This window comes from Rhamphochromis longiceps, linkage group LG1 (genome assembly GCF_057381845.1).
Source record: "Rhamphochromis longiceps isolate RC_006_pf linkage group LG1, R_longiceps_female_GT1.1, whole genome shotgun sequence".
Classification (NCBI taxonomy): Eukaryota; Metazoa; Chordata; class Actinopteri; order Cichliformes; family Cichlidae; genus Rhamphochromis; species Rhamphochromis longiceps.
In genome coordinates this window covers 14751880-14778733 of record NC_140557.1, presented here as the reverse complement: position 1 = coordinate 14778733, position 26854 = coordinate 14751880, and the positions used below count along the sequence as shown (strand labels likewise).

Below are 26854 nucleotides of genomic sequence, written 5' to 3'. Positions count from 1 at the left end.
TACAAGATCCATAGAGGCTGGGGTCTATCACACCAGGCAAGACCCCAGGTGCAGGCTGTGTAAAGATGCCCCAGAGACAATCCAGCACATAACAGCAGGGTGCAAGATGCTAGCAGGCAAGGCATACATGGAACGCCATAACCAAGTGGCCGGCATAGTGTACAGGAACATCTGTGCCGAGTATAACCTAGAAGTCCCGAGGTCAAAATGGGAGATGCCCCCAAGGGTGGTGGAGAATGACCGAGCTAAGATCCTGTGGGACTTCCAGATACAGACGGACAAAATGGTGGTGGCTAACCAACCGGACATAGTGGTGGTAGACAAACAGAAGAAGACGGCCGTAGTGATCGATGTAGCGGTTCCGAATGACAGCAATATCAGGAAGAAGGAACACGAGAAGCTGGAGAAATACCAAGGGCTCAGAGAAGAGCTCGAGAGGATGTGGAGGGTGAAGGTAACGGTGGTCCCCGTGGTAATCGGAGCACTAGGTGCGGTGACTCCCAAGCTAGGCGAGTGGCTCCAGCAGATCCCGGGAATAACATCGGAGATCTCTGTCCAGAAGAGCGCAGTCCTGGGAACAGCTAAGATACTGCGCAGGACCCTCAAGCTCCCAGGCCTCTGGTAGAGGACCCGAGCTTGAAGGATAAACCGCCCGCAGGGGCGTGCTGGGTGTTTTATATATATATATATATATATATATATATATACACAAATAACAAATATGGTTTTAAGATACATATATTGCGCACAAAATCATTTTACCTTTACTTTCATGCCCTGTCGGGCTGTTGGCTAAAATATCTTTTTCTGTTTCATTCTCCTTCCTTACTCCCCCTCTCTTTTCCCCCTCCTTTCTCCGTGTGGCCTGGGGGAGAGACTAGAGCAGTCATAGGGTTGCGGTAGCCTCTAATCAGTGTGAACAGCCAGCTAATTACCAAACCCTCAGCCCTGCCTGACTGTTAATTGCATACATTAGACACCATCAGCAGCACTGCAAGATTAACACTTAAAATCTTACCATTGCTGTAGTGGAGATGAGTGTCGTGAGCGTGTGTATGTGTGTGGTGCGAGCTGCCTCAGTGGTTGCGGGTGCTAATATTTAACACTTAATTAGACCCAAAATGGAAATGCTGCAACACAGAGATGGTTGTCGAGTGTTATAGCTGTTGCCGTGGTTGGGGGTGCTTGGGTGGGGGCAGCTGGTCGTCGAGGGCAACCCCAAGTCTCCGTGGAGACGACAGATGGAGTGACATTAAGAGCATTGCAGTGGAGCCATTTCAAATAATAAAATATCAATATTTACATTTTAATTACCCACTTCTAGCTCCACTAGGGCTATGTCAAGGAGTGTGTATGTGTGCATGTACACTGCAAGTTCCACAGGGCCAAGCCTTCTTGACTTCACAGGGAATGAAGAGCACCGCTAAAGTGACAGAGGTCGGCTCTATTTGAGAATTTCTTGGAGAAATAAATGCTGAGAACTTTATGCAATATTGTCAAAGATTATATTTCTCATTTGCCTATTTAAAAACTTTTTCTTCATTGCGTCCATCTATCTTTCTCTCACCCTCTACCTTTCCTTCCTCCCATCAATATAATGCTCATGACGGCAGGAATGACCACTCTGTGTGTGTGTCTGTGAGGATGTGCATGTGAGCACAAATTTGTCAGGGGAACCATGTCAACACACAGCTGAGCAGCTTACACACCAACTCACTATGTCTGCACATGGCACACACAAATTCAAAACACATATAAAACTGCTGATCAACACTTTCACGGACAAAAATGATTACGATGTTGAAATTGTAAGATATGTAAATATTACTTGTGTTTATATATGAATTTCTTCATTCTTCAATGAAATTGTATTAGGCAACTGAACTTATTTTTTGTTACGTTATTCTCCTAATTGCCACCAACTTAATCTATCCATCTAATTTGGCTGAATTTACTCTCTCAGCTTGTCCAATTACACGACTTGTGACAGTCTATTGATCCTTTGGTGGATTATCTTTTCAAAACAATATCCTGCAACACTCTGGAAAAAATCCATTGTCTGTCCAAACAGCAAAAATGAATGCTTATTTAAAAAGTACGTAAATATATATCCAGTAAGAACACAGAGTTCAAAAGAGGTAAAAAATTTTAACGGTCATGAAACAGACTTTTTTTTTCTGTTAAGCACTATTGATGTATAAAGAAGTAGAAACCTGCTGACCATTGGCTTTAAAACAATGGTCCCTGTACTGTACATGCCTTGTGTCAGTATATGAGATTATAAGGCTGTGTTGATTTTATCTTCCTAATCCCCCGTAGCTGTTCATAGAGAGAGGACCCCAGAAATTCCACAGGGATTAATTTACCATTCACAGATTAGAGATATGGTCTCCAATATCATCATTGAGGACAAGCATCGAAGGAAAGGGCTCAACAATTGGAGCAATGAGGAGAGGGAGAACAGAGAGAATGAGAGAGCGACTTAAAAAGACTGAAATAAAGACAAAGATGAAAACGGATGCACACAGAGCCTTCTTTCCTACAGCACCATACCATAATGTCGTAGCTTGAAGACAAGAACATTAGACCTCATTCCACCTCCTCATCTGGGCCTGAAAAAGCCTGGGCTGAAAATCTTAATTAATTGTCCAATAGTGCTGCGGGGTCATTATGCATTGCAATAAAGAAGCGTGTAATTATGAGATTTAACAGCCATTACCAGGGCCAGGAACTCATATGTCATCATCAGCAACCAAGCCAATGGTTTGGTACGGCTATGTGTGTGGCTTGATGGACAGCACACATTCACAATGCACACAAATGTACACAATGCCATGTTGCTCTATAGTGGTTATATAGATATACATATAAAATATAATGATATATAAAAATACATTTGTTATTCAATAAGTAAACAAAAACTTGTATATTGGTATACACACCTGCATGCAGACTAACAGCGAAACTGAAAAAAAAACCCCACACACACAGACACACACACACACTTTCACTCACTGACTCAATCAGTCTCACCCAGACAATAAGGCGGCCAGCTGTGATAGCCGTCTGCAGATGAAACATCCCATCAAGATTAAATAGACACAAAAATACACATATTATTACTACCCTGTGTGTCTGTTCTATGCACTTGTGCACAGTGAAGCACTGAGACCATAGGCCCCAGTCATTTGCCCTATAGCAGGTGGCAAAAGTGGCAAAACATCACTGAAGTGCTCAAGCAGAAAGAAAAGAAAAGAGAAAAAAAGATCTGAAAACATTTGTGGTAAGAGAGTTTGTCAAAAGGTCAAGAAAAGCACATATATCCTCCCTTTTGGAGGGAATACATCTATTCAAATGTGCATAGAGTAAAAACAAAGCAAATTTGGCATTGTCTTATTTCTGCACCAGCGCAAGCCTCAATCACACAGGCCTTTGTAACCACTGCTTTCTGGCACTGGTTGGCAAGTGATTGCTGCAGGTTGCTGGCTTTTGCTGGATGAAAATCGGTTTGGTCATTAGCATTAGCAGATAGCTGTGGTTGTATGGAAGACACCAACTTGCCTGCAAACACTTGCCAACGATTCACCAAGCAGTAGTGACTTGAAACTTGAAAATGTGTGACACACACCAGAAATGGAAAACATCCCTTTTTAAAAGGCACAGATTGTGCTTTGAAGGTGACTGCCTCAAAGATTCACTACCATTCATCTCCGACAAGTCTGCACCTTCCTTATAAACAACAGAAAACCCCTGCAACCAAGGAATTATAAAGGGATTTTCAGTCTAGTGTCACATACCACTGTTTGACCAATTTTACATAGTGACTGCAAGCGACCACTCGTCAACCAGTGGTGTAAACCACATTTTTCCATAATGTTTGCCAGTGTTTACTGTCTGGGGCCTGTTCTTCGTACCGCGCTAAGTGAGTTAGCTGGATGAGATTGTTGACGATTTCGCGTGATCCTGGATCGTTCGGTTCCCCGAAGCCCATCCGGGACTTGCTGTCATAGCAACAGAGCCGTAAGCGTAAACCTGCTGGGGAGCAGGTTTACTTTATGTAAACAGGATTAGATCGCGGCCACGCAGGTATGCCCGCGTCATTCATACGAAAGCAACAGCGATATTCCACCACTGTTTCACCATAAATAAATAACATCAATGTAACTAAAGATAATGCAGCACTTGATCCTTTCATTGATTTCACACAGATACATACAGGTCATTCCCTAAAAAAGGGAAATGTGCTATTAACATTCTATTACATGTATGTGATTATTACAGATGTAATTCATATTTCAGAGTAGTAATTGTAAATTACTTCGTGTAATCAAGATGAGAGACCACGGCTATAAAAGCGAAGGTGGATTTGGGAAGTCTGTCGCAGTCATATCCTGTCCGTTTACGCGAGCAACCCATTGAGGAAGGTGCAAGATTGATAAGGAGAGTCCTCAGAATTCAGCGTATATTGCGGGACAGACAGGATCCTTTAGCTCAGCGCGACAGTGTGCTCATAGAGAGATATCGATTTTCCCGTGAGGGTATTATTTACTTAACCAACTTGTTGACGAGGGGGTGCAGGACCACCACCTGTCTTTTTTTTTTGCTCTGCCCTTTTCTTGGTTGCTGTTATGAACAAACAAACAGATTATTCCAGGGTCTCTTTCCAAGAGACGACAAGCAATATAAGTGATAAATATTACCATTCTGTAGAATATTCTTATATTCCACTTTTACTTGTTCCCATGTTCTAGTGGGTCCTGTTGTGGCTCTAATGTGAAAGGGGATATAATATAACATATTATAATATAATATAATGTAATATAATATTGGATAATATGGTGTGATATGATAAATCTACCCTACCGCCTACTGGTGTTGGCCAGAGGGGCCGATGGCGCAATATGGCAGCCTGGCTTCTGTCAGTCTGCCCCAGGGCAGCTGTGGCTACAACCGTAGCTGCCTCCACCAGTGTGTGAATGTGAGAGTGAATGAATAGTGGCATTGTAAAGCGCTTTGGGTGCCTTGAAAAGCGCTATATAAATCCACTCCATTATTATTGTTATTATTGAATTACTTACGAGTTTGATTTGTCAGCAACTTTCTGCCAGCCCTCTCTCCTTGCTTTTGCAGCCTTTGCAGTGTTCCCTTGCGTTTTAATTAAACTCTGAAACTCCTGAAATCCCTCACTCAAGAGTTCTTGCTGTGCTGCCGAAAAATACCGAGCGCGCTCCTTCGACATTTTCGCCGACCAATCAAAGGGTTGCCGATCAATGTTTCTACTATCGATGCGTAGCCCCTGTTGGGCCACCCAGTGATCTCACATTACTTCATCCAGCTGTACTAATCGTCAACAACAGGTGTGTTCGGGGAACCGGAATAGCGAGCTCAGAGTTAGCGCGATGATTTGGTCTTGGATGTTTCATTTGATCTTGGATGTAGTAAGCGACGTACGAAGCACAGGGCCCTGATCTCTGGATGTTTAAAAAAACAACAACAAAAGTACAAAACTAATGAATCGTTATGAAAATTGATGATTTAAAAAATAATTTCAAATAAGGCTGAATTGTTCGGAATTCATCATAAGTGACCTTTTAAAACTGTTATCCAACACTTTGGCAAAGGGACCACCCTAAAGTGTTTATTGTATGTGTGTGTGTGTGTGTGTGTGTGTGTGTGTGTGTGTGTGTGTGTGTGTGTGTGTGTGTGTGTGTGTTGTGTGCACAGGCCATAAGTTGTTCCCAGCTGGTGACAGGCACGCTCCAATCCTATTTTCCCACCTGCTTATTGTCTGATGGAAAGGATGAATCCTCCAGGCCATTATTTAAGAACGATGGATGCAGGAGGAAGGAAGGTGGAAGAAACAGGAGCGCAAAGGGAGACAGGAAGGAAAACAATAGAATAACAAAGGGGGGTAAGGAATAAACAAATAAACACAAACATGAATGGGAGATAAGGGAAGTAGAGGAGAAAGAGAAGGCAGGAGAAGCAGTAGGAAAGGGAAAAGAAATAAGTAGTGAAGGAGCAATGATAGGTGGAGAAAGAGAGAATTAGGACAGCAAATAGGAAAATAAAAAAAGAATAAAATGGAAGATGCAGACAGAAACCATGAGGAAAGGTGGATAGATAAGCAGAAAGAGGAACTATAGAATAACTATTTCATGCCTGTCTGTGAACTTTGCATGAACCGCCAGAAATAATGTGATGCCATGACAAGTCGGTCCCTCCTTCCACTAGATTTGTGGCAGGCATAGGTGTGTTAAGTGTGTGTGTGGGTGTCACTGGATCCCTGTATGTGTGTGAACTCTTTATATTGCTTTTGGTGTGTGTGTGTGTGTGTGTGTGTGTGTGTGTGTGTGTGTGTGTGTGTGTGTGTGTGTACATGTGCGCTCCAACAGATAGAATAGGATGATGATGATTTGAAATGGAGTTTGGCCTGTGCGTAATTATGATCATCTATCTTTATGCCCCGCCAGCATATCATATCATATCACATCACATCATCTCTCTTTCTCTCTTTCTTGGACAACCACACACACACACACACACAAGCAAATTGAAAGTAGTAAAAGCTGACTGTTTGCTAATAATGACTTAGATGATGATGGGCTCAGATGGTGTGCTGATTTATTTGTTACTGCTCGTCTGATTTCACATATTATAAAACTGTGCATGTATGCGTATGTGTGCATTTGTCTGCATTCACTACGTATCAGTGCTTCCTTATGAATATGTGTATGTGTTTTTAGAAGCGTATGTTTGTGTGCCCAGGGAAGTAAGTGTTTGTGTATGCAGGCTGGTGTGCGCCAATGTATGCAGCTTGTTTCTCGTGTGTGTGTTGTGTGTGACAGATATTATTTGATGCAGATTAGTCAGTGTACTCAGATTGCGGGCTGTGTCTCAAAGGCTGATAGACAAATGAATTTGATTTGCAAATGTAATCAAACTAATAAGAAAAAAAAACAGCAATGGACCGCTGAGCTTTTACTTGAACTGAAACCCATCTATCCACTGAAGAAATGTGTGACTCTTTTTCCTTTTAGAAATTAGAATCACAATAATTAAAATTACTTGTAATGAGAGGCCGTTCCAAAAACACATTTTCATCAGACATCAATTTTAAAATTAGCGTGAGTCTTAACACACTGCTATTAGTTTTCTTGTTCCGGACTGCCATTACTTTCATGCAACTTCATTTTTTGATTCGGGTCTTATTTTGAGTGACACATACATGGATGTAGCCACCATGACATCATCCACTGGTTTTTAAGCATCCACTCACCGCACTGAAACAGCTTCCTAATAATTAGTGCTAAGTTGCATACAAATAAAATACTGCAGTTTTACTCAGCAAATGGAGCGCAAACTTCTTGGATGGGGTGTGCCTTACAGGAAGACATTAGTGGAGGTGAAGCATAGGAGACAGCTGTGGCTATAGTCCATGTGTTGGCAGTTACCTCACAGTGAAGGGGGCCATGCCCCTAGTTTGTAGTTGTTATAAGGGGCGACATACCAAAGATTATTTTTCTCTTACCAGACTGTAAACACGTTTAACTGGGCCTTTTAACAAAGGACATACCGCTGTGGACATACCGCTGAGCCAGGCCAAGAGGTTGCTCGAGGAAGTACAGATTTTGGGACTTAGACTTTATTTGTTGTTATCACAATGGCAGTGTGTATGTGAATGTACATATTATTGTGCGTTTTTAAGGTAACCACCTGAAGCTGGGTGTTTGAGTCTCATCATAGGATCGTCTTTATGGAAACATTGTTGACAAATATGTGGCAGTGTAGAGAATGGCTATATATCTATTTACTGCAATGTAAATATAGTAGGGATTCTTTAATATTACATCAAGATACTGTAGTATATAAATATTACCCAGAGGTTAACCTTCAGATATGAAGGTGATTAATTTAAGAATTATTTTTTACACATTACTTTGTCAGATTAATTGATATCGGCAGATCTGTGGGCTCAAATTGTGATTTGATTTTAAAACATTTATTCAGTTGATAAAACTGCATAATGACATAGAAAAGAAACAAAAGTGAATAGAAGAAAAAAGTTACAACCAAGTAGGCAAGAAAGAAAAAAGCAGCGTACAAAGAAATGAAAATGGTTTCGCCTCTGTTCTCTCATATTGATGACATGCTTCCAATACCCACAGGCTTAATCCAATAAAGAAAGCCCAACTTAATCCAAACATTAAGCTCAGATATCAAATATTCTTTTCCTAATTTGATTTCATCAATATTTGTTTTCATCTGCAAACAGTGATGTGTTTGTTTGTATGGGCTGCAAGAGGAAATCATGGTGCTGGTGCACTGGAAAATAAGATAACTCTTTTGCATGAATGTGGACAACGAAACAGACAAACACATGCGCTCACATGAGCAAACACATATACTTGAAACCAAGACCTCAGCCTCTAAATGTGTTATCTAGCTCAGGGATGAGCAGAAATGGAAATCAAACACGCCAAACAGAGCTCAGAGAAAATCAACAGAGACTAGAAACACACATAAAAATTACGTACTGAAGACCCTGAGACCCTCGATAACAATGGCAAGAATGACCAAGGCAATGAACTAAATCAAATACTAAATCTAAATCAAACTCTAATAAAGTCATATTTATGAGTTTGACCCCATCAGCATATAGATTGGGTAGAGTCTTTATTGTCATTTAAAGTGAGTTTATAAGCATAGGAACAAAATCTAGTGATTGAATGTAAAATGTCCAGTATCAACACCTTTGTTTTCTGGCTAACAGATCACTGGTGTTTACTCTCCATTCAGGCAAATCTCAGGAATTCGCAAGAGTTTTCTACCATTAAACATTTTTAAAACATCTGCTGTTAAAAATCTTGTTTTAAATGTCATCGTTTTCCACACAAACATAACCTTTTATCATGTTATGCACGTAAAGACGTGAAGGTTTAGGAGAATAAATGAGAGCACAAGTTATAAATCACCTGTATTTCTGTTTGCTTTTACACTGTCAAAAAATATAATGTCTGTATGGTGAGCTATATGTGTATGTCCATGTGAATGCACTGTATTTTTTGTGTGTTGTGTTTGTGCTTAAGAAGGCACCCACCATGCTGTGACTGTCAAGGTGAGCTAGCCTTAGCCGACAGAATGGGGGCATATCTGCTTGTGCGTCTAGTTGTTTCCATGTGTATTTCCGCGCGTTTATTTCATGGAATCTTAGGGGCAATATCTTTGAGGGGGAGAAATACTGTAAAATGTAGTAGGGAATTCACAATAATGAACAGTGAGGGAAGAAATTAGGACAAAAGGAGGCAATAATATTATTTTAGAAGTTTGATGCCAGTAGAGCTCACTTGTTTGTGTGGGTTGTTTTTCTTCTGATTTACCACTCTGTTACTAAGCGGAGCAACCTCTTTGCTGATTGATGACATCACCAGACTTAATCAGGAGGGCTGTAGAGTGACATCATCACATCACCAGTCTGGGCTTTTACATCTGTCTCACTCTACATGCGCACAGATGTGAGCAAACACACACATGCACACGCACACAGAGCTGTTTTGCATCTTTCAGAGCTCATTGTGAAGTCTTATAATGTGTGTCAGTGTTAATTTAGTGAGCTGCAGTTTCAGAGTCAAGCATCCATATGTACGCGTGTGTATATGTATGTGTGTCTAAAGGTTCCCCATGACTGCCGAGACTCAACATTTGATTTGCTAAAAGGAGCAGGACACTTCTATTAATCAATATTTGCTGACTACTGGCTGCCTCTCTGGCTGATTGACTGGCTGTGTAGTTACTTGACTCACTGATTGGCTAACTAACAGACAGAACGGCTAACTGCTCGACTGGTTGGCTAAATCTCTAAGTGAAAACCGTTTAAAACATGTCCAAAAGAGAAACACCAGAAGAAACGAACACTGGCTACAAAATCTGAGGGCGACTTTCCTCTTTGGCTGCTTTACTGCGATATGTCAACGTTTGTAGAGAGGCACATTTCAAATAGCGATCAGGATAATCATCTCAATCTGAACACATAAGCAAAACCAACGAGCACTGGCCTTCCAGTCAGTGGTCGCTGGCTGGGAGGATGTGAGAAGAGGACCATGGGAGGGGATAGGGGTTGAGAAATGATGGTGACTTGATAATGAAGAGGTTAAGAATACCACAGAGAGAGAGGGTGGGAGGTCAGGTCAGGAGAAAATGAGGGAAAGACAGAAAGACACAGAGGGATAGAGAGCAAAAGGAGGACGTCACGGGACAGTTTTAAGAGGGAAGGGTGGGGGGGTGGGGTATTTAGCCAATGGGTCAAAACAGTATTGTGTTAAATGCTCTCTGGGAGTATCTAGGTTATCTAGACTGTTCACATCCCATTTCCTGTTCTTTCAACGCATGTGTTATTCTACACCTGAACTTTGCCACTATTATACCTGTGTACGTTTCTAATCAATTACTAAAATACTTTCGGTATGGCAAGTTGTATAAATAAGATTATATTTTGAATAATCATCAACATAGAACAACAGAAAAAAGAAAATAAAGAGACAAAGAGAAAATAAAGAGAGCAATCAAACATCTCTCAAGAATGAAATAAAGTCTGGTAACAGCTGCGATAAATGACTAAAGAACAGGGCATAAGAGAAAAAATAAAATAAATGTCCATTTGTAATAACTAGCAGGGAAGAAGGAATATGTTACTTACTAGGGAATAAAACAGAAAAAAAGAGCATAAGTCAAAATTTTCTAAAGCGGTTATTGGCTTCAGCTGTAAACGTTACACAGTGTTATTTGTTTTGAATAAGCCTACTCATATAATTAATGTACAAAATTACTTTAAGAGATTCATTACGCTTGATATATAAATTCAAAATAGCTTTTTTGAAGTACAAAAGCTAAAGCACACTGCGAATGTGATAACAGCTGAACCTCAACTATGCTCACACCAGAGTGTTTTAACCCCCAAGTTCATCTCCAAATCCATATAAGAGGAATAGAGGGGGAAAAGGGAAAAAACAATAAAGAGACATATTAAAGACAGTGAATGTAAAAGAAAAAGAGAAAAGTATGCAGAACAAGAAGGAAGTGTTCCTCACCTGTTATTCCATCACCACCAAAGTCCAAACCCCTTCTTCTCTATCTCCATAAAGACCGATTAAATAAACGAACCGATGGCAAACCCCTCTTCACCTCCCATCCCCCATTTTTTTACAACTCAATCATGCCGTGCTACTGCTGGCACATAGACTGCTTATCCCGAGTGTCAAAATTGAAAGGGGAAAGAAAGAAAAAGAGGAAGAAAGACTGTAAGAAAAGAAAGAGCAAGTTAGAGGAGATAGGGAAGCAAGAGAATAGTGGAGGGGATGTGGGGGGTGGCCCAAGAGCAATTTCTTTCGTGAATAAAGACAGAACAGGGGAGGGGGGATTGTGAAAAAAAAAGCACTAATGGCAAGGCCTCTAGTTCTGTTAAAATAGACGGCGTTATAGGTTCTAGCTCTCATTCGTTGATTCATTCATTTGTTCGTTCCTTGCTCTTTCGTCAAGTCAAGTGCTCGCTTGTCTGTCTCGCTCTTTTGTGTTCATGAGTCTAGATAAGAGCTGCTAGTATGACTGCCCGGTAGTCATTTAGCTATTATGGAAGGAGAGAGAGAGAGAAAGAGAAAGACAGAGAGAAAGAGAGAGTAAGAAGAAAGAAAAGAGGATGAAAAGACTAATTCTACTGACAGATAAATGGCTCATTTGAATGGCCTTTCTTTCTTTTAATTCACTCATTTGCTCCTGTTTAAATATTTGCTGTTCTTCCCCCGCTCTTCTCACCTGACTGCTCTTCTTTCCTCCTTCAAACACGCATACACACTTGACGATGACATGTAGCCTAATACGCAACTGGAGTTGTCTCTTTGAGAGCTATTAAAATGAGATCTTCGCTTTACTAATCCATATTGGATGGTAAGGCCTTTCATGGCCTCTGAATAATAACTTCTGATATTTCCACAGGCCCGCAGTTTCAGAGTGTGACCGTTTCCTGCTCACGTACCACTGTATGAAAATGTGTGCACGTTTGGAGTCATTTGTCTATGTCTTGTCACCGTTTGAATCAGCAAAAAAGCCTTATGTGGCACATCTGTGTTTATATATTTGCCCGCATTTCATCACTCTCTTTGAAACACGCGGATCTGTGAAGTACACGCGCATGATTCCTTGTGGGATAACCAGATACACTCAGTGTGTCTGAAACCTCATTTTCCTCTCCTAATGACATATCAAATGTTTGCATAAGGCCATATCAGTATGGAAATCAGCGTGCACACACATAAGTCTTAGAATAAAAGAACCAATCAAAGAGATATGCGTGAATATGTGCGTGTGTGGTGTCAAAAGTCTCTAACGTCAGGTGACTGTGTGTGTCAAACATGACACACACACTGACACACACAAACGCGCGTACCCTAGCCTTGTTATCCGGGGGCCTGTCTTGCAGGCAGCCTCTCTAACGCTGAGTGATGTTTAAATTAGTTTACAATTTAGGCTCCTCGCTATCCACAGACGGCTCTTAACTCAGTGTGTGTATGTGATGTGTTTTTCTGGGTGTGTTTGTGTGTGTGAGAGCGTAACAAATTGTTGCCAGTACGGCAGACATCTAATGACTTCAAATTAGCTGCCTGGCGCTTGCCTTGACACGTTGTTACCACTGTTAGCAGCCTTTGTGTGCGTGTATGGGTGTGTGCGCGCGCGTGTGTATGCGGCACATCGCAGCCATATCATGAAGCATAAATTGGCTTCACCTCCCCTCTCTCCCCTTTCTTTGTCTCTCTGTCTCTCTCCATCAATTTGATTAAAAAAATTACTGTACCATGGAGAGCAAAGACTTGTGCATGTGTGTGTTCACATGTGCAACCTGCAGAGAGTCACCACACACACACATGCACGACAAGATGTGGAACAAGATGGCTGAAAAAAGGTTAACAGGTCTATCTGACTCTATTCTTTGTGTGTGTGTGTGTGCGTTTGTGTGCATGCGTGTGTGAGAGGCTGATAAAGAACGTTGAGGAGGCGTATTTCTTTCTGACAATCCTTTCCAACCTGAGTGAACAGTAGATCACTTTGTGTGTGGACATGTATGGGTGTTTGTGTGAGCTTGGTGTGAGTGTGAGTATTAGATAGGTGTTCAGCGCTGTAAACAGTGAGGATTTCATAAGGTGTTCACTTCACACACACACACACACACACACACACACACACACACACACACACACACACACACACACACACACACACACACACACACACACACACACACACACAGGGAAGATGAAGAGTTCTATCTTTCTCTGTGAGCAGTGGATTGCCTTCCTCGTTCATCTAATCACGCCATCTTCTCTCCTCCGCCAAGCAATCGTTGCGCTTCGCTCGCTTTATACAGAAAGCTGCACACACACACACACACACACACACACACACACACACACACACACACACACACACACACACACGAACGTACGTGCCCACATGCACTCTGAGCCCAGTACATAACCTGCCTAACTTGAGCCACTTACTTGTAAAAAGGGTAAGGACAGAGAAAACACAGGCATGACTCAAAACAACAAATTAAATCTACATTACATGTGTGCCTGTGCATATATTTGAGTCCTTTTGTGTATGTACATATGGATGTTCAGCATAGTCTTGTTCAATAAGTTTTTATTCGCTGAAACAAAAGCTAAACATTTTGCCATAGACCTCATCTTGAATCACTTGAGTTATTATGTTAATTTTGCGATCTTGTACTCCAGCTCCAAATTTTATCAGATTACGAGAGAAAAGAGGTTAGTTTAAGTTAGTTTAAGAAGATTAAATTCTTAAATTCCTCGCTTTTAGTAATGAACCTGTGAGAGAAAGGGCACAGGAGAATTTTCTTTTTCCCTACCTGGAATATGTTTGGCCCAACCAATGTTGACCACCAGCTCTCTGTCTGCCAGGTCACACAGCGTAGTCAGGGCCTTGATGTCGCTGTCTGGTACTGTCGGGTCCGGCATGGCATAAATCTTCTCTGGCTCAGCCACCAGCAGGTGAGATACGATTTTGTTATCTGCAAGGCAGCCAAAGGCAACTGACATGACCACCAGACAAGGAGAAAGACACAGAGACAGAGAAATGGTGAATTTTTGTCGTGTAAGGCTACAAGTTGTTTCACCCCAGTCCGGTACAAAAATATGAAAGGTCATGTGCAAATCTCATATTATGGCCTGCTGGTAACACATACGTCTTAAGCTATATTTAAGACAAACACGCACAGTGGACAAATGAAGGAGAACTGGTGGATCTATTTTGATAGGGGGTGCATTTTGCTTGCATTGTTTGGGACCACATCTCCCCATGGAGTGAACAGTGATTGCAAATTAATGATCACCTAGGTCACTAAATTGTTCCGTAAAATGATGTGAATCGTATGCTTTCACCTTGGAGTCATCCCACTGAAGAACTATTGCAGATTTTGGACCAATATATCACATGGTGCTCTTTTTCCCTTTAATTTCTCACCTGTCTGTATTCCCATACGCAAAAATGAAGCATGTAAATTCAGACTCGTTAGGAGTATGAAACATTAGGAGTATGAAACGTTAGGAGTATGAAATCAACACACAATTTTCAGATGTTCACGTTGCAATAAGCATAAATTTAAAACCTTTCAACCCTTGAATCTGCCAAAAACACACTATTCCTTCAAAAACACCAAATTTCAAGTGTTGATCTTATCTGAAAGCCTTTTTAGAGTTTAGCACAAAACATAAAAAAGGACTGCACAAAAAAAATCAAACAAGGTATTGAAATGTTTTCGATTCTCCAGTGGTTATAGCCTTCTATCGCCAGTTGATCCAAGATGCCCAAAACTGTTGTTTTGTAAGACAGTCTTAAGAAGTTTCACTGATACATACAGCAGGGAAAGATAACACTGAAAGCCAAACGGCTCAGCCGGTAATGGTGACATGTGGTGATGAGACCTCTATGGCCCATTAGTAACAGACTGATACCCTGCTTCCAAATTAATCCACTGACTAATCAAGCATGGGAATAATAACAGAGGATAGAAGCGCAAGAGTGAAGTGAAGGATAGAAAAAGAGAGCAAGATTAGCAATGAAAAAATGGGAAAAGATAGAAAGGTAGAAAGTGAGTCATGAATAGATTGTAAAAGACAGACAGGAGGAGTCCAGAGAGCGACAGCTAGATAGAGATAAACAGCAAGAGAGAGTGAAAGAGAGTTGTGGGGATGAGTTGTGTATTGATCTAACACTGTCCACCACCCCCAATTCTCTTACATACACCCACACATACACAGTGTGTGAGTGTATACATATACTGCAGTATCTGTGGGTAAATCTTATTTAATGTTTCCCTAATTAGAATCAATGGAAGCCCATTTCCAAACCCTGGGCTATTGTTCTGTTCTCACACAATCAATGGGGACGCTGAAGCTAGGGATTGGGCAACAGATAGATAGGCTGTGTGAGTGTATCTGAGGGAGAGACAGAGGGACACAACGTGTGTGTATTGACTGTGTGAGAGAGAGAATGAACAAGAGAGATAAAGTAAGTCTACATTAACTGTAATGTATTTTTTAAAATGTGCAAATTTGATTTTAAGTTGGACAGATTTATCTTCATGGAAATAATCATTCATATTATGGAACAGATGTAACTAGCACAGATTAAATACATATTTTTTTCCTGTATTCTCTTCCAAATTATGATGCCTGATAAGAATAGTTTAACAAGACTAAAAAGAGTTAAATATAATTTTAAATTAAATAGCCTGCCAAGGAAGGCCTTCAGATAGCTCACAAGTGCTTTGTGTAAGCAAACACACACAGTACAAACACACACACATAGTGTACACATATTCACTTTATCCCATCATTTCAATGATTAGTAGTGCAAAAGTCCCAGTAAGCTGTTGTGCAGCCATTCAGCATATTGGCCTAAACCAGAATATGCTCCAGCTTTAAGCAAAATGGGCTTTGGGGACCAAGCTGCTAAACACTGCTCAATCTGCACTGCATATGGGTGTGTGTGTGTGTGACGTGTGTGTGGAGGCAGACGGTTAGCTAGAGAGCTAACTCTAGTTTGATGCGGTTGCCAGATTGGATTTAATCCGGATTAGGGCTCTGGCTGGTCTCCCTCCCTCCTTTTCTCTCACCCCTCTTCCCTCCTCTCTCTCTGAGAAACGGCCTTGTTTAGACTCGGTCTTTCTCCCTCTCTGTCTCTACCTGTCTCTCTGTCACTCTCAGTCACTCTTTCCCTTGTTAATTTTTACTCATCAGGCTTTGGCTGCGGTTTTATTCTTTAAAAAACTGCAGCCAATCCAACTGGTGCTAAATGAATACCTTTATGGTGAAATATTACACATATAAAATGTTATGATCCCAAACTGGTAGCAGCAGAAACAGGGAGATAAACATGGTCCCAAACAGATGGGCTTCTCACTACTGTGTTTCTGTTTATGTGTGTGTGTAAGTTGAAATGTTTTTACTGGCCAACTGTTTCCATTAGGACAGAAACTGATGTAAAAGCAATTCCTTTCACTTAGGGGCTCTAAACAATGACTCCTGGTTATTGCTTGAGCACTGTCTACTAAGGTAATACGATATTTTGTTGAAAATTATTTTGTGTGCAGTCAGTTGCCCGTCATTTTGTAGTTTCTTCCACACACGACATCAGATCCTCTGCACATCTAGTTGTTAAAGTCAGCACGCATGTGTCCTTGAAAATCCCACGTCAACTTTGTAGAGAAAAGCACCATCTTACATGCTGTTTGTAGTCAGAGCATGTGTGTTTTTTTGCATGTGTGTTTTCTTACATGGCTTCTTGGGGGGCAGAGCCAGCTGTGGATTCAGGTACGGGCTGTTGTCTGCATCTATCCGGCGTTTGTACTTCTGTCTTCCACCGCGAACCCTGTCCAGACGAACACCTGTGAGAAATGACAGAGAGAAGTATGTATCAATATAGTGTACATTACACAAAAAATAAAGACAGATTTTAATCTCTTTGAGTAGTTAATGATGGCAAGAAAAATGAGACTCGCATCGCCTTCTATGCAAGCAGATAGTAAAAGGAGGAGGGAGATGGATCTTTGATTTACAAGGCTGGGTCTGTATGTATGTACGTGTTAAGTATTCACTCTTTTGTTATTCTTAGGCTTGCTAAACTCACTTTTTCTCCTTTTCTTCTACAACAAGACTAATTTATAGAAGCCATTTGAGTAGAAGGCCCCTCTTGCTCACTTTGACTCTCTGGCTTTCCGACTCTTTTACTGTCTCTTGCCCAATCTTGGTCTCTCTATTGCTGTCTCCCTCTCTGTCTCGTTAATTAATTGACACAAAGGAGTCCTAATTTAATTAGACCTATCTCTCAGGGGATTGGATGTTACCGTGGTTACCACTTAAAGATGGATAAGAAAGACAGAGGTGTCATGTACCCTGGAGGAGGAGAGAAGAGGAAAGGAGAGGAGAAGAAAGGAAAGGAAAGGATAAGAGGGTTTAAGAGGATGCCAAATCTTTAGATGAGTCTAGGCTTCTGCTATTAAGCAATAAAATTAGTAACTTTAGGAGGAGATACAAAATTAATTACTAGAATGGCTGCAGAATGAGGCCCACCATGTGTATCTCATCTTTTAGATATTAAATTAGTAATCAGACTTTTATACAATGAATTAAACTCACAATTTTAAAGGCTTTGGCTTATTTTAAACATTAGCGCACACTAGCACCATAAAATATACTGGATGCTGTGATATACCAAACCATATTATGTTGAGGGTGAACAGAGAGCAGGGGAAACTGCAAAGTATTAGAAAAGAGACTGAACTGTATAGTGAAAGCATGTAAATTAGGTAAATAACGTTAAACACATTTTTCTGACAGTCTTTCAGTTTTGTGCATCTATCCATCCATCCAAGAAGTTGGAGAGAAAAAGGATGGATGATGGAAAGGAAAGCAATAGGCGTGTGAAAGCAAGAGAGAGATTTGCTCACATAGAGACGTTTAAATCCTCTAAAAAATGTGCTGACCACATTCATGACAACAAACCTCAAGAGATTTAACAGAAAGACTTCTATTGGCAGCAGGAGAAAAATGTCAGGGAGCATCTTTGTGCATTTGTAAGTCGATATGTTCTCCTGTTTTATATGAGTTTGTTTATTTGAACGTTTTGAAGACTACCTTTATTCCAAATATGTCATGTTGGCATGAGTGCACATGGAAATATATTCATTTAAAAATTCGTAATGAGCTCAGGCAGTAGTCAAACCAGTGAACTGAACATTACATGCATCTGTGTGTATGTGTGAAAATGCCTGAGACAGGGACAGGTAGACAGAAGGGCTGACAGTCCAGGTACAGTGGGGGGGCCAGTGTCAGCACACGGTCAAGAGACTCTTAACACCAGGGGGTACAAACCACTCACACACCCACTCTTTGCTTTTTCTAGCACATACACACTTATACAATGTCTACACCTCGCTAACCCACACATCTATGTTGTGTTTAGGTAAGTCCAGACAAGCAGCTTTTTCAGCTGCTACCTGCATCAGTGGTTGGCCAAAAAATGAAAAAATAAATGGGGGCTGATAGAAACAGAGGGCAGGAAAAAGGTAAGTGTTAGGATGAGAGAAAATTATTGACTAAATGAAACAAATGGGACATAGCTTAAAAGAAGCATGTCAGTGATTTAAAGCTTCGAGATTACAGATTCATAATATAGTGACATATTGAAACAGACTAACACAAAACTTGTGGTTCTGTCAAAAAAAAAAAAGATTTGGGGAAAATGTTTCACGTGTCTCTGTGTGTATTTATGAAACACCTGTAACTTCTGCTTGTTCCGCAGTGCACAAAGACACTGTGCAAACCACCACAAAATACATAACTATGGTATAACTAGCCATGCTAGTAATATACTGTAAGAAAGCAGCATAATATTAAAGCAGAAGAAAACTGAATGTTATGTTACTCATGGGAGCAGTTAAACTAACTAAGGCAGTTTCCAGGTCAATCGTGTCCTTCCCTGTCAAGGACAGTAACAAAAAGCAATAAGCTTTATTAATTTCTGCCCAGATAGTGCTATTACACGGTGCAGTTAGATTCTAAGATTAAGTACTTTTTCTGTATTTAGTATTGTTGTTTTTGTCTTGTTCTTTTGTTTTTTACATAAAAATGTAATTCATCAGCTGAGAAGGGCAGATACTCACATGTGGTATGTTGCTTTGCGAATGTATTTACATCACAGTATGTTGTATTTTTATATAAACCAACATTAGGTTGTAAGTTCAGATACTAATTTCTTATGTAATTTGTTTGCAATTTGTCTGATGTGCTGTAAACCAGAAAAGTTGAATGTAACAGAGGCTGGGAGAAACTGCTAGTCTTGTCACACTTTCAAACTACTTTCAGTTACACTGAGGCTTTTTTCTCTTGTACATAATATAAACTCTTACATGCAGACTCTTAATTTTACTCTTTCTCTTTCCCATATACCTAAAAGACCCAGTGCTGGGCTAAGCTCACTTCATAAAGAGCCCTCTCTAACTACCTCATCTATTTTCCACCAAATTAACTCTCTCTCAGCACTGATTAATGATCAAATCTAAATGAATCAAATTAAAAATTGAAAATTATATTTCCAAAGCCCACAAAAAAGAGACAAGAGGAAGCTAGGGGAAGAGTGAGAGTGGGCTACCTCCTTTTAACAAATGAGCCTTCAAATCATAAAGAATGGGCAAGAGGGGAGAGGAGGAAAGGAATGTGGAGAGCGGAAAGAAGAAACGAGTAGAGAGGGAAGAGGGAAAAAGGCAACGGGAACGTAAATTTAGCGATCAGAAAAAGAATTAATGCATATAGAAAAAAAAGGGCAAGGGCATGGAAGAACAGTAACAGTAAAATGGGAATTGGGAAAAATTGAGTTTGAATAAATAAATGCTAAAACACATTAAGCGATTATTACAAAATAGTGTAGCAAAGGGGGAACAGAGGGAAGAAAGTAGTTTACAGGCTATGAAATTATAGGAGAAGGAGAGAGTAAGTCCCAGCTAGACAACTTTTCACTCAAACACACAAACAAGTATCTAACAAATACCACAATTTGTTTTGCATCACAAAACATTTTTGTTATGAATGTCAGATGCACATGAAATTGCGCAATTAATACTGCATATTTACCTTTTCAAAATACAGTAGGTTAAGATACATGCCTTGATTATACCACTTTTGTCATAGTCTGTGCACATTCATATACACACCCAACTGACTGACTCTGTGACAGTGATGAAGGTGAATCATTCCTATCGTGGGAATATTGCTGTCTGTCAATAGCACGATCTGCACTGATCACATCAGCATAGATTTTTACACTGCACTGGCGTCACTCTGTGTCAGCGAATGTGTGCGTGTTCTTGAACAGTTGAAGGATTACGAGCCAAATGCCTTTGACATCTAAGTGTGCATGCAAGAGAAAGACAGAGGAAAAAACAAAAGAGGGTGGACAGAAAAACACAATGTGGATTGATTTCAGATGATCAATGTCATGATAAGAGAATGAAAGAAGGAAAAGAAGTGAGAGGTATGGAACAAAGTGAAGAGAGGAGTAGGTAGACAAATAAAATATCTGGATTTTGGTTGAGAAAGAGAAAGAGGCATCACAAAAAAAAAAAATAAAAATGGAGGAACGCTGAAAAAGTCAAGACACAAGGAAACTGGACGAGGACAGTATAGAATGATAGAAGTGGTAGTAATTTTAAAGCTGTAAAAAAGCTGAACACCTTCTCCCTGACTCTGACCTATTGTGTGTTTTAAACTGCAGTGTTGATGAAATGACATTCAAGATTGTCCCTATGTGTTCAATACAATTGGGTTACAAAGTTACAAAGTTACAAAGTCATGTAACTGCTGTTCCAATGCTTCAACATCAGAAAATCAGAAAATCAGGTTATGTAGCTCAAATAAAAAAACAAAAAAATGTAAGAAATAAAAATAAAGAAGCGAAATGGACGTGATGAAAATTGGGAGAAAAGTGTGTGCGGTGATGTTTGTTTCGACCAGAACAGATCAGAAGAGCATTGCCCAAGGCAGTGGGCAGGTGGCTGTCACTGGTGTGTGAATCTGTGAGCGTGCGTGAGCTCGAGTGAGATCCTTAAAACGTGGCTTTATTTTTGCTTTTTAAGGCTGTGTTCTCATCTTCTGTCACTAATATTCCTCTTACATAAATAAATATCTTTGACTGTTGGATAATAAAATAAACAAGCTGCTGAGTGATTTTGGGACATTTGGAATGTGTCTTTTTTACAAATTTTCTTTACATGCCGTCCTTGAACGTAGGAAAAATTTATCTTCAGTGATTTGTTCCACCGTTATTTTTGCCTTCAACACAAATTACCGTCTCTGGTGTCATCCCTAATGAACTGCTGGAAAAAGAGCTGACCCACTTTGGAAAGTTCGCTGGTGGCTTTAGAACAGTTTCATTCCACTGCAAAGACGTCAGACTACAGCGCATTCAGTCTCTTCTGAGACATCTACCTGAATGCCTCTTTTCCAGACTCAGGAGGTATCTTTCAAAGTCAATTATTAAAATGCCGGTTTATGAAAGCTTTGCCATTATGAAATGTTATGTATAGTATGACATTGGACACAAATGCTATTCGTGTCTGCACAAAGGACCCCCACACACTGAAAACAGACATATGAGATGAAATGCAAGAGAGGAGCAGTGGAAGAAAATCAAGGTGATAGCCAGAGATTAGCAATGACAGGTGTGCCTCAGAATCGAGGTATAACTGCATCCTTTTTGAATGTTGAAAATGAGGAAGACAACATGTTTCCAACATTGTATCTGATGGATGAGCAGTCACACATTTGTTACAGGATATCAACTGCTTTTTCAATGAAATCTTTGGCAGACAGTCTGTCAAAGCTAGACTTTTTCCAGATGTTGATTGATTTATTAAATCTCTTCCAAAGATAAGGAGAGTGGTTTGTTGTGAACAGCTGAACAAACCAAAAAAAAAAAGGTTAAATCTGAAAAAGATAGTGACTAAATTGAGGAGGAAAAATTGAAGAAAAGTACAGCAAAAAGTCCTGAGCACAGAAAGTGGTGTTCTCTTGGAAGCATTTCACTATCCTCTTTTTCTTCTTTCTGCTTGTTATGAATGTTTTAAGAATGGGAACATTAAACATCAATGGGAGCAAGGATAGAGAAAGGCGAGCAGTAACAGCCGAGCTTAGTGGAAATAAAAACAATGATATGATCCTTTAGAGGAAACACAGCGTATTAGATAATGAAGCTGAAGGAGGAATTGGTTTGAGGGGGCAGTGTTTTCTTAGTTATGGCACTAATCTTAGTGTGGGCTGTAGCAGTTTTATTTTCTTCATTTTAATAAATGCTTCAATGTGTGAAGCGGAGTAGGGTAGGACCCAAGTGGTGAAAGTAACGAAAGTACATTCAACGGATAAGACATTTTTACTCACAAATGTTTATGCTCATAACTCAACAAGAATACAGCGGAAGCTTGGAGATCTGGGTAACAGGCCTTGGGATAATGGACGGAAGGCTTTAGGCAGGTTGCTGCTTTCCAGGGGACCACCATTTCTTTTGATGAACTTGAGGAGGTTCATCTCAGGTTGATGGGCTTCCTGACAAATTTCAGAAGAAATTCTAGACTATGCTGGAAAAAGGAGCTATAAGAAGTTCTGATAGACTGTTTAGACTGAGCTGCAGTCAAGGGCAGCTCTGACATTGCTACCCAAAAAAGAGGTCTCGACTAGCTAAAGAACTGCAGATGAGATTAACTCTGATGTACAGACTGTAAAATTTGTGTTAAATGTGTTTATGTAACACACTTAAAGATTACACGTCAATCATGTCAATTAAACATCATTTCCTAAATGGATTATTATGAATAATTTGATGTGGATTTTTTGGATTTGAGAAATCCAGAAAATTAAGACATTTTTGATTTGTTTAAACTCCAGGATCAGGAAAAGGCATTTCACAGAGTTGATCATTATTATTTATTTAGAATATTAGAGGTCTTTAGTTCTGGCAAAACTTTGACTATTTGGATCAGGTTGTTGTATTCAGGCACCACTGTTATTGTAAAAGTGGGGGAAGGACTTAGCCGACCTGTCCCTATTCAAAGAGGCATCAGGCAGGGATGTCCAGAGTTGACCTTTGCGAATGAAGTAATAATCACAGTGAGCTTGTCAGCTATATGCTGATGATGTGACACTTTTTATAACTGGCCAAAAGGACATCAGCATTTTTGGACAGAAACTGGCACTATATGAAGAAGCATCTACTGCTGGTTCAAGGATCATTTTAAAAGACAGTCTTTTTTTCTTTTTTTTTAAAATCCAAAGTACTTTGTGACATAGCCAAGATGTATCTGATTAACCTTCTAATAGGTCAGGCATGCATGAGCATCAAGCATGAGCTGATGTGAAGATCAGATCAAAGTGATAGGATCTGTAAAAATAAAAAAAAAAAATAAAAAAAAAATAAAATTTGTGTATCATAAAATGTTATCTGACACTGAAGATTTTGTTTCTGTTTGGGGAGTCATTAATGTCCAATGTAACTGGTGTCCTTTGCAATGTAATGGCATATTATCTGACTTTTGCATTTTTATTATTCCACTGAATGTAGGTATGTATTTATTCATTTATTTATTTTTGTGTATTTCTTCTTGAGGGTTTTGGGTAGTGGGTTGGGCTAAAATCGTACATATGTTAAAGTTTTGTTTTAGTTATGTTTGCTGGCAAAAAATGATGCCAATGAAGGGTTTGACAAAGGTCAAAGGTCTCCTCTCTTCCCCTCTCCTCAAAAAGAAAGTGTACGTGAGAGAAAGTGGACCACTTAGACAGATCTCTCGTCACACCATCTCCATTATCGCTCCTTTCTAGCTGGGATGCAACTAGATGCCATTTGCACACACACGGACTCGCACACACTCATGCAGGACAGATGCTACAGGGCCAGATTTAGCTACAAGTTTCCCACGGGGAACACCAGACGCCACCAGTTGTCTGGCGCTCTCCTCCTTTGTTTCCCCTCTCTTCTTGTCTCATTCCCTCTCTCCATCACCCACTCTGCATCCTTTATATTGTTTTTTTCAGCTTCTTCTACGATCCTGTTTATTCACTGACCCTTAAACTGCTCCTGGTCATTTCATCATTTTTTAACCTTTAATAACTCGCATCTTTCAAGGAACGAGTCTTTTTTTTTTTTTTAAGAAATGATCTTTATATGTTTATCAGCCAATTGTTTTCAGCACAGTGTGTATAAATGCATATGTGTCGAGTGATGAAATTGGACAGCAGCAGTCAAGATCACTGAGCTGTGAGGGGAGTTATGATGCACACTACACCAGCTGCATATACCCACACCAAACACACCCTCACAGACTGGGGCCTTCCACCCGATCTCCCTCATTAGGTCTTAGGGGCCGTGGGGAGCATGGCCAAAGTTGGCACAGATTGTTAATGTGTGTGTATATATGTGCATGTGTGGGGCATTATGCCAAGGTTTATATTTGCAGTCCGTGGACTTGTCCCTCTAGTAGTCCACCATCTGAATCCAGCTGGCCGTTAATGGCATTATAGAAATGGAGGCTTTGGTTTTGGATTCAACACATTCTGTCTGTTTAACCACGATTCATCAGACGTGGCATCATCAAAGCTGCTGTTGTAAGAGAGCAAATCTGTCAGTATGAGCATATGTACAGTATGCACGCCTACTGAATATTGCTGGCTCCTGGGTTGTGTGTCTCTGCCAAAGCGTTTCATGTTCAAATGTCTGATCTGTGTTTTGCTGTTCACGATCATTCTATGCATTACTGCTGATATTGAATGCATTAAGTCGGTCTTGCCTTGCCATTTGAGCACGGAGGGTAAGAACTGACAGCAACATTGTAATTACTGTTGCTTTTTTGCAGATTTAATTAAATAAAAAAAAACCTTCTGGGATTGTTAAAAATCTCTTTCAACCTTCTTTCATTTTAATATGTTAATTTTTATACATTTTTTTTTACCTGCAATCACACCCTTGTTCTCTCACTACCACTCCCCTCTCTCTAGGCAGATTTAAGTCCCGCCTCATGACCTTTTGGTCTTCAGCTGACGCATCATTATGACCTCATTAAAAATGGACAGACAGCCATTGCCAGAGGGGTAGTTCTCATAATGTAACCAGGCCATTTAATTGCCTTGCTCCAGAAATTAGCTGCTACATATTGGTGGGTGGGTGCCCTGTATTTGTTCCTTCCTTCAGTTTATCCCCTGCTCGCTTACTCCTCGCCTCCTCTTGTCCTCACAGTGGTGGCTGAGAAAATCCAATATTTTACATGGACAAGTGGGAGTGTATTCACATGATCAGGTGTGTGTTTAAGAGAACATGTAAAGAAAGAACTCAACTCAGAGTTGGTTTACTGACCCTCTGGCCCCTATTCTCTCCTTCTTTCTCAGTCTCCGACAAACACACGCACTTCCTTGCTGCCTCACTTGCTCTTCATCTCACCCTCTCTGTCTCCCAGGGCGACAAAGCTAATTTGAGGCTGATCTTGCCCTTAGGGGTAAACTACAGTATCCACACACACAGAAAGACACACACTACTCCATGTTTTCCTGCCCACTCCACCCTTACCACTTTATCTTCACCTTTCTACCGTGAGCTAGCCCCTGACAACTATAGTTAGCCCTGATACTAACTGATCTAGCCACTTACCATTTATATCTATGCAATTTTGCAGTAACACTGCTTACAGCCAGAAGGGCAGTATGATACATGGTAGGCAATGCTCCTAAATTAGTGTTTTTTGTATATGAAATAGATCCATTGTCCGATTTATTAAGATGCTTACCTGGGTAGATTAATTATGTTAATTAATTTTGATGCTCTGAAATGCTGAGAAGACTTACTAGACCTAAATATGTGCATTATGCAGAAAACTCTTTAATGAACTCACATTTTTGGAAGGAAAACAAGAAATAACATAAAGGTTGAAATATTCACAAGGTTTCACAAAGTAAAAAACTTTTCTTTTATAGTTTAGCAATAGGAAATCACAACTTTTTTCCTGATATTGCATGGTTAATATTTTAAGTCTTTAAAGTCCTTTCAGTAAATTTTTCCAGACAAAGTATGGGTCATGATGCGTTTAATATCTTGACCAAATTCAAGGGGGAAAAAATGGAAAGTGGAAAATTTGAGAAAATCAGCAAGATTTACTAGTTCTTTAAAAATGACAATAATTTGTATATTTTAACAGAACACCTCCAGCAGAGTAAAACTAAGGTGAAGGAAAATGTTCAGTTCTTTTATATAGCTGTTGATCATTTCAAATTTCCCAAGGGTTCAAAAGGAATTAAAACATGGAAATAGGGGGAAATGGATGTATCAATTTTCCAAATGACCTTTAATCATATGTAGAGCGAGAAACCCCTGTATTAAATTCACACATTGCACAACAAATGGGGTGGCTGTGGTCTGTCATGTTGATGTATAGATATGTGGGCCGATGTGTGTGTGCATGATATATGTGTGTAGAGTACGGAGGCAGAGGCAACAAAAGGCAGCTATTTGTTTCCCTGCTTGGGACAGAAAAACACCGATACAATATCCCTCGGCTACATATAGCACATTCCTTTACAATAAAATAAGTGGTTATCTATGAGACTTAAGAGCACATCAGTGCATCTGGTTTTGTTTTCCCTAGATTCCAACTTTTACACAAACTATAGATGAAAAAAAATTACTTAAAACTGTTGTATTAATAGCAAAATGTTAATATAAATAAATTGCCTTGTGTGACTTTTTTTAGACG

At 40.0% G+C, this 26854-nt stretch overlaps 1 protein-coding gene across 9 annotated transcripts in view; it reads right to left on the bottom strand.

Moving 5' to 3' along the window:
- The window catches only part of esrrga (estrogen-related receptor gamma a), a 171466-nt gene that overhangs the window by 14748 nt on the left and 129864 nt on the right, over positions 1-26854 (bottom strand). For 7 of the 9 annotated variants that reach the window (XM_085394889.1, XM_085394968.1, XM_085395053.1 and 4 more), the window contains 2 exons: positions 16847-16957; positions 13919-14101 (listed from right to left, as the gene is read on the bottom strand). In XM_085394889.1, the coding sequence (XP_085251015.1) occupies positions 13919-14101; positions 16847-16957 (294 nt within the window). The remainder of the gene's footprint in view (positions 1-13918; positions 14102-16846; positions 16958-26854) is intronic. The other 2 variants (XM_085394728.1, XM_085394810.1) reach the window with 1 other exon arrangement.